This window comes from Mya arenaria, chromosome 8 (assembly GCF_026914265.1).
Source record: "Mya arenaria isolate MELC-2E11 chromosome 8, ASM2691426v1".
In the NCBI taxonomy this organism is placed as follows: domain Eukaryota; kingdom Metazoa; phylum Mollusca; class Bivalvia; order Myida; family Myidae; genus Mya; species Mya arenaria.
The window spans coordinates 25,970,768-25,978,598 of NC_069129.1; the positions used below are offsets into that span (position 1 = coordinate 25,970,768).

The 7,831-nt window shown below is 37.0% G+C and overlaps 1 protein-coding gene across 3 annotated transcripts in view; it reads right to left on the reverse strand.

Moving 5' to 3' along the window:
• Positions 1–3,710: 3,710 nt before the first annotated feature.
• The window catches only part of LOC128242163 (rotatin-like), a 37,228-nt gene continuing 33,107 nt past the window's right edge, over positions 3,711–7,831 (reverse strand). For all 3 annotated transcript variants that reach the window (XM_052959229.1, XM_052959228.1, XM_052959230.1), the window contains 4 exons: positions 7,172–7,271; positions 5,091–5,232; positions 4,512–4,849; positions 3,711–4,299 (listed from right to left, as the gene is read on the reverse strand). In XM_052959229.1, the coding sequence (XP_052815189.1) occupies positions 5,228–5,232; positions 7,172–7,271 (105 nt within the window). In that variant the 3' untranslated portion in view covers positions 3,711–4,299; positions 4,512–4,849; positions 5,091–5,227. The remainder of the gene's footprint in view (positions 4,300–4,511; positions 4,850–5,090; positions 5,233–7,171; positions 7,272–7,831) is intronic.

Below are 7,831 nucleotides of genomic sequence, written 5' to 3' on the forward strand. Positions count from 1 at the left end.
GCGTGACTGAAATCAACTTTTTTAAACACTTGGTGCATTTCAAATGTAGTCCATATAAACATCCCCTTCAGATTCTTTGACGATTGCATTTCCATGGGAGATCACTGCGTAGGATAAACATACAAGTGTTGTTTAGCCACACTGTGGTTTCAATTATGTCAGGGGCGTAGCTACCCCTCTATTTATGAGGATTCATAAATGTGCTGGGGGTTCGGGGCAAACTTGAAAATTTTGAAAACCATGGTGCAATCTAGTGCATTCTGGGCGTTCCGATGTGCATTATTTAGTACTGGAAAAAAAAAAGTTTTAGATTCATGTAGTCATGTTCGTATACTGCAACTTTGGTTGATTTTTTTGTCAGAATCATGTGGATTCAGCCGCGTATTCATGTATAGGCGGCTACTCGCCTGCATGTTGTGCATATGAATGTATAGTTTGGTTTAAATGATGCATCCTTAATATAACACCTCCTTGCTGCTACACCAATAGAAACTTCATGGGATGTTAATAGTAAAAGAACTAGCACTGACGTTCCCATTTTTGTCTGGGTCATTTAAATAATAGAAAACAATTTACAAGATAAACAAATTTGTTTTGACTTCTTTAATGAATTATATAAAAACATTGTACAAAGATATCATGACACTTTTAAACAATAAGTATGGTTGTTAATTAAACAGTATGCTAGCTTTAAAGATTTAGGCAAACCATTGGAATTTTACAGCGGTCTTAAAAGGTGTATTTAAAGCTGCAATCTCACCGATTGATCGTTTTGACTACCGGTACTCTTTGATTGTTTGTCTATAAATGGACAATTTTTTTGCATAAATGTCTAGACCCAATTTTAAGTGATATAAGACTGCTGAAAAAAGATCAGATAGCAGTTTATCATATTTATGTTAAAAAAATGATGTTTTATGGCTAAAAGCATTACGAACAATTTAATGTAAATGAAATTTTCGGCACTTTTACATTTCTGATGGGTTCTTTTGTGAATTATCTAATATGACTGAATTAAAGGAATGATAACCAAATCAGCAGATTTTGAGACAATTTTGTGTCTTAACTGACAATCTGTAAGAGTGCAGCTTTAAGTGTTGATCTAAAGCTTCATATACACATTGTTATATTGTCAATAACTGTTTAAAAGGTCTCATGTACTAAATAAGATAATAATTTCCATACAAAATCTAAAATTGATCAAAATAAATAAAGTACCATTATACCTATTTCTTAAAAGTGCCGTTTCTCATCTGAAAATACCATTCAAAGCCATCATTTCAACTATGAATTTATTTTTAACTTTCAACTTTTCTATAGCATATGCAACAAAATATACCAAAAATACAAGCCATGAACAATATGATTGTTCAACTTGCATTATCTTTGACCTTTTGAAACGACCATTTTCCAGTTTTGTCTATTTGTAAGTTATGCCCTGAGGAATAAAGTATGACTGTATGAATCATAAAAAGCAATAAAAACACTAAAAATATGCCCCAACTCCTGTAATTTCTAATACAATAGTAAAATCAAGAAATTAAACATTTAGAGCTGCACTCCCACAGATATACCGTTTCACAACTTTTTTTGTTTTTGAATGAGCAATTTTTTGCGTAATTATCTGCAAACCAATGATAAAAGATTGCTGACAAAAGATCAGATCACAGATTTCATATTTCCGTTCAAAAATTAATGTTACTAACGGTTTAAGAAAAGTGCATAAAACATCAATGTTTTAACTTAAATAGAAAAATCTGCCATTTAATTTTTCGCAAAAATAGGATGGTTCCAATCCAAGACATAAAATGAGAAAAGTTTTCAAAACGTCCAACATGTGAGAGTGCAGCTTTAACGTTTGAAAGTAACTCTGTTTGCCTCGTGCCCCTAAACAGGGTTTAATTATATTATATGCCCAGTGGGTTTGTCCCTGTATATTTGATTGTATGATTGCAGTAATGGATACTGGTCTAATTATCTTCTGACAATTTTTCACCAATTTTAAAGAAACAGAAAACACATATTAAGCTCATATAACGCTGTACAATTTAATCTCATTCATTAGGATGAGAAAAATTCCCTAAAAATATTAATTGTGGAAACATATCTCATTTAAATACATACAGGAAATGGCGACATCATTTACCCTTTAGTATGAAAAATGCAGTTTCCTGATATTTGAATAGCGGTTCTTTATTTAAGCATCTCAATTCATTCAACATACACATAGTATGTATCAAGTTTCAAAGGAAACCAAATCATCGTAACGATGGTTTTCAAAGCAAATAGATTCACACTCTTGACAAACTTCTTTTCCTAGTTTCAACTTTTGAGACTTTTTGATGAGCCTGCACCTTCCCCCTCTTATGCAGTGGCTTCAAGCAATAAAGCTACCAGCTCAAGTTGCACAACTGGTGAACAAGACTGCTGATAGTAGACAAACTGCACACCTGATGCCATGATAAATCATGTCCATCGACTTCCAGAATGAAGAAATGACGCAGCACAGAATTGATTTCAATTGGACCTCTCTGTACTTTCATCCCCTTCTTGTAGTCAAAGACTATATCTAAGTATGCAGTGCGGGATCTTGAGAAGCTTTCTGCTCCTCTGATGAAGTAAGTTTGGCAGAGTGTGAAACTCCTGTCTACTCATATGCCTGGACACATGTGATCTATGTCTTCTTGTGTGTGCCCAACCATCACCTGAATTTTTTTTAGAGGAAGTTAGTGCTTGATTACAAGTCAATGTGACAAAACAAGGTCTTTCATTTATGCCACCAAGAACTAGTATTCCAAGTTTCATAACTCGTATGTTAACTCAAAGCAATTGAGCAGAAACTGTTTGGTAATTAATTTTAAGTCACTGCTTCCACTTATACTATCAGTAATATTGAACGTGAACCGACTGACCCAAATGCTATTCTAAATAATTTTTATGTGCAGAAACCTTAATCCTATTGACACAAAAGTAATCCAATAGTATGTCTTCACAAAACATTCTACAACAATATTTTGTCAATTTAACTCAAAGATTGATTATTGTTTTTCCTATTATTTGACCTGGTGACCTAGTTTTTGACCACATATGATCCCAATTCAAACTTGGCTTAGAGATTATAAATATAAACATTCTGACCAACTTTTATGAAGATACAGTTATAAATGTGACCTCTAATGTGTTAACAAGCTTTTCCTTAAATTTGACCCGGTGACCTACTTTTTGACCGCACATGACCCAGATTCGAACAGTTAGCACCAGTCTGTAAACAATAAGGATATGCACTGAAGGTTTGAAAAGTGAAAACGTCCGTGTACTTTATCAAATCTAAATTGTTCATGCACTATCAATTTTGTTTTGCTCATTTTCCCCTTTGAAATACCTATTAGAAATAAAACCATTGCTTTTGTATCCTACACAATGCATGACATTTACTGAAATATGAATATATCCGAGAAATCAGTTGGTGAAGATTTTCAGAAAAAGTTTAGGATTTTTAAGACAGTCCTTTATAACCGTGGAAAGTGCTATTTATAGGGTGGGTTATGGTTTTTATATGACAAAAATTCTCCCAATATTAAGACAGTTAATAGCTTATCTTTAAAAAAAACCTACATGAATCGAAACCTTTTGTTTCTTCACATATGTTGCCTTTTAATTATACCTGCACACGACGACAATAATGACAAATAAATATAAGTTCAGCGCTATTTTCCTTTCACTTTTTTATGTCTTTATTATTAATGTAAATGTGATGATTATTTATTAAATAATATAATGACAAAAACACAGAATAGAACAAATGAATGCTACATTATTAATGATGATGACGCGGCGGTACGCACCGCGACTACACACATAATGTCAGACAACATATAGAACTTTTAATCTAAACAAGGAGCCTATGCCTGTCCTTGCCCCACTCTGTCACCATCTGCTCAACCCAAGTCTCCATAAAATTGGCAACGGTGGGGTCCTCCATAGACATCCGTAAGATGGCGTTCAACGCTTGATTCTGTAGTATGTTCCATAGTACGTCGGGCCGTTTTTACACATAGCAAGGTCGAAAGCCCTCATTCGCAGTCGGCTGTTGTCGACAGAAGAAACAGGATCGCAGTAGCTAATAAACTTAGATTAGGCATGGCACCCCGCAACGGTCCGGACACCTTCAGCATCAGGACTGTTGTAGTTGCCTGGCGGAGTGTCGTGTCCTGCGTGATAGTGTTTTTCAGCACTCGGTATTTTGGGGGCGGCTTCATCGGCATCTTGAAGAACGCGGGTAAATCAGTCCGCCAGCATCTGTAAATAACAATGTCAGATATGATTTTTATATTTGCATATTGAACTACACACGTCATGTTTCAAAACAGTAATTTTAAAAGAGGATGTTTTTACATATGTTGAATATTAGTAAAACATAGCATTTTTGAAACACATGTACTGTTGTGTATTTTCAGATCATTTCCGTTGTGAATATCACTTCCGCTGTGAATAACAGTCTACTTAATTACCTAAGAATGTCTGTGCAATGGTCAATTTACTCTGCTTGGTCGCCGGCCGGTAGGGTGGTAGGGTTGAATGCACAGAACGCTTCCAACACGGGGATGTGTGGAAATCGCTGCTCAAGGTTGCTAACCACGTCGTCAATGAACTTGTCGTACACTTGCTCCTTGAAGTCAATGTCGTCTCACGGCTTTGGGCGGGTAAATCGGAACGACTGCTCGGTGAGATGGTCAATGGCCTGTGGAAGATGCTGGAAGTTCTGCCCAGGGTGCTCCTTTATGGAACGGACCGTTGTAATAGCACCCATCACGAGCGTACCGACTGCATTGTATACCGCGTCCCTCATCTGAAATGATGCAAAACACAAAATGCAAAAGCGATGTAACCAGTGGCATGTGGTCACGTTGTATATATATATATATTTATATATATATTCGGATATCAACTATGTGCACGAGCAATCGTTTTATATGCACACCAATTTGTGTCATTCAAGAAAAAAAATGTTGAAGCTGTTTCAGTTTCATAAAATGTTCAAAAAATATGGAGTTGTCTATATTTATGCCACTGCTATTTCTTGAACATACCTGCAGGGCAATTGAAAGATTTGCCAAGACCGGCAACAAGTCGGACATCACCAGGAGAAGCGCCACGAATCTGCACTGCTGCATAAACACGGCCAACCAGTACGGCACGGCGTCACATCTTTCTCTCGACTCGTGTTCTAGACTACAATAAAGTGGTTATAAAGCTTTTATGGGGATATTATGGCCACTAACAATTGTATCAAGTTTAATAAGATCTAGTCTTAGTAGATTGTAAATGATTAAGTAGTTAAGTGGACAACTTGGTAAATGGTGATTTATTAATAATAATAAATGACATTGAGGAGCATCACACTAAAGCCCGATTTTTAATTTGACTATGGCGTTTTTTCAATAGCGTGTTGGAAGTACATGTAATTAAAAATTTGCTTTTTTCCCTACCATTCATTGTTTAGAGCAGAACTATACGTAAAGAGTGGACTTGCATTGAAATATTCTGACCAAAAGTCATGAAAAAGTTTGAGGGTAGTAAGTACAGTTTTAAATGATGACAGACATTTTCAGATAAACACCCTCTTAGCAGCAGGGAATAAGTAAATATGAGGTTATTTCAATAACCCATCCAGCATCCCATACATCATCATCATCCTCCTCCCATACGCCATCCTCATCCCATTTACCATCCTTCTCCCATACACCATTCACACCCCATACACCATCCTCCTCCCATACACCATCCTCACCATATACACCATCCTCCTCCCATACACCATCCTCATCCCATACACCATCCTCCTCCCATACACCACCCTCACCGTATACACCATCCTCCTCCCATACACCATCCTCACCGTATACACCATCCTCCTCCCATACACCATCCTCCCCGTATACACCATCCTCCTCCCATACACCATCCTTATACCATACACCATCCTCACCGTATACACCATTCTCATCCCATACACCATCCTCACCGTATACACCATCCTCCTCCCATACACCATCCTCACCGTATACACCATCCTCCTCCCATACACCATCCTCACCGTATACACCATCCTCCTATTATACACCATCCTCACCGTATACACCATCCTCCTCCCATACACCATCCTCCCCGTAGACACCATCCTCCTCCCATACACCATCCTTATACCATACACCATCCTCACCGTATACACCATTCTCATCCCATACACCATCCTCACCGTATACACCATCCTCATCCCATACACCATCCTCACCATATACACCATCATCATCCCATACACCTTTCTCATCCCATACACCATCCTCATCCCATACACCATTCCCACCCCATATACTATCCCCTACCGTACACCATCCTCCTATTATACACCATCATCCTCCTATACACCATCCTCATTCTATACACCATCCTCCTCCTATACACCATCCTCATCCCATACACCATTCCCACCCCATACACTATCCCTTACCATACACCATTCCCGTCCCATCTAGCTGGCATCATTTCAGGAAGAGAAATACAGACAAGCTTACAATCTACAGAAAGCAAAGTGCTTGCAACAAAACTGCTTACCTCTGACAAGTGTCAGGTACAAGCTGCTATCATGTGCCAGTCTGTGTCTAAGGGAGTAGTCATTTAAATGTATGCAACAAAACTGCTTACCTCTGATGAGTGTCAGGTACAAGCTGCTATCATGTGCCAGTCTGTGTCTCAGGGAGTAGTCATTTAAATGTATGCAACAAAACTGCTTACCTCTGATGAGTGTCAGGTACAAGCTGCTATCATGTGCCAGTCTGTGTCTCAGGGAGTAGTCATTTAAATGTATGCAACAAAACTGCTTACCTCTGATGAGTGTCAGGTACAAGCTGCTATCATGTGCCAGTCTGTGTCTCAGTGAGTAATCATTAAAATGTATGCAACAAAACTGCTTACTTCTGACGAGTGTCAGGTATAAACTGGTATCATGTGCCAGTCTGTGTCTAGGGAGAAGTCATTAAAATGTATGCAATAAAACTGCTTACCTCTGATAATGTGACTTGCTATTATCTACAAGGGTCAATCTTGTCATTAAAGTGTGACTTTCATTATTTGTCAGATAAATGTAACTATTCCTATTGTCAATACCAACCTTGCAGTATAATGGCGAGTTGGTCCACGGCAGATTTTTTCACCCCAGGATCAACTGAGAGGGATGTAAATATCTCATACACCTTCCGCAACCCATCCACCTGTAAAGCATAAAAAAACAATTAATGAGATAAATAGCATTAATGTAAAACATTTAACAATCACTTTTTTAGAGAATTACATGACAGTCTGTTTGAACTCCTGGCATGTATAAGTCAGTTAGACTTAGAGCTATCACTGGTTGTGATTAATACCCTCCACAGAACAATTTCTGTAAAAAATAAGTATAATAATCAACAGCAATAACTCATTACAACTTATCATACACAAAATAATGTTTCAGTTACATGGCACTTCTCTGCAACACAATAAATATATTTTTTTTATTGATATGTGAGTTATGGAAAAAAGTAGACTTGTCCTAATGTGTCAATAATTTATGGACGGACATACTTTTTTCCTTCATAGCTCCAACAAAAGAAAATGATTTATTTATAATGATTGTTTTATTTTTGTATGATTTTATGTAAAATCATAATGACAAAAAGAAGAGCTCCCTCGATTGATTCATTCAGATTTCATCTAATACATGTGTAATATGTTTTAACTATCACAAAATAATAACAGTTATAGATGCAAGAACTTTATCATCATGAATCAT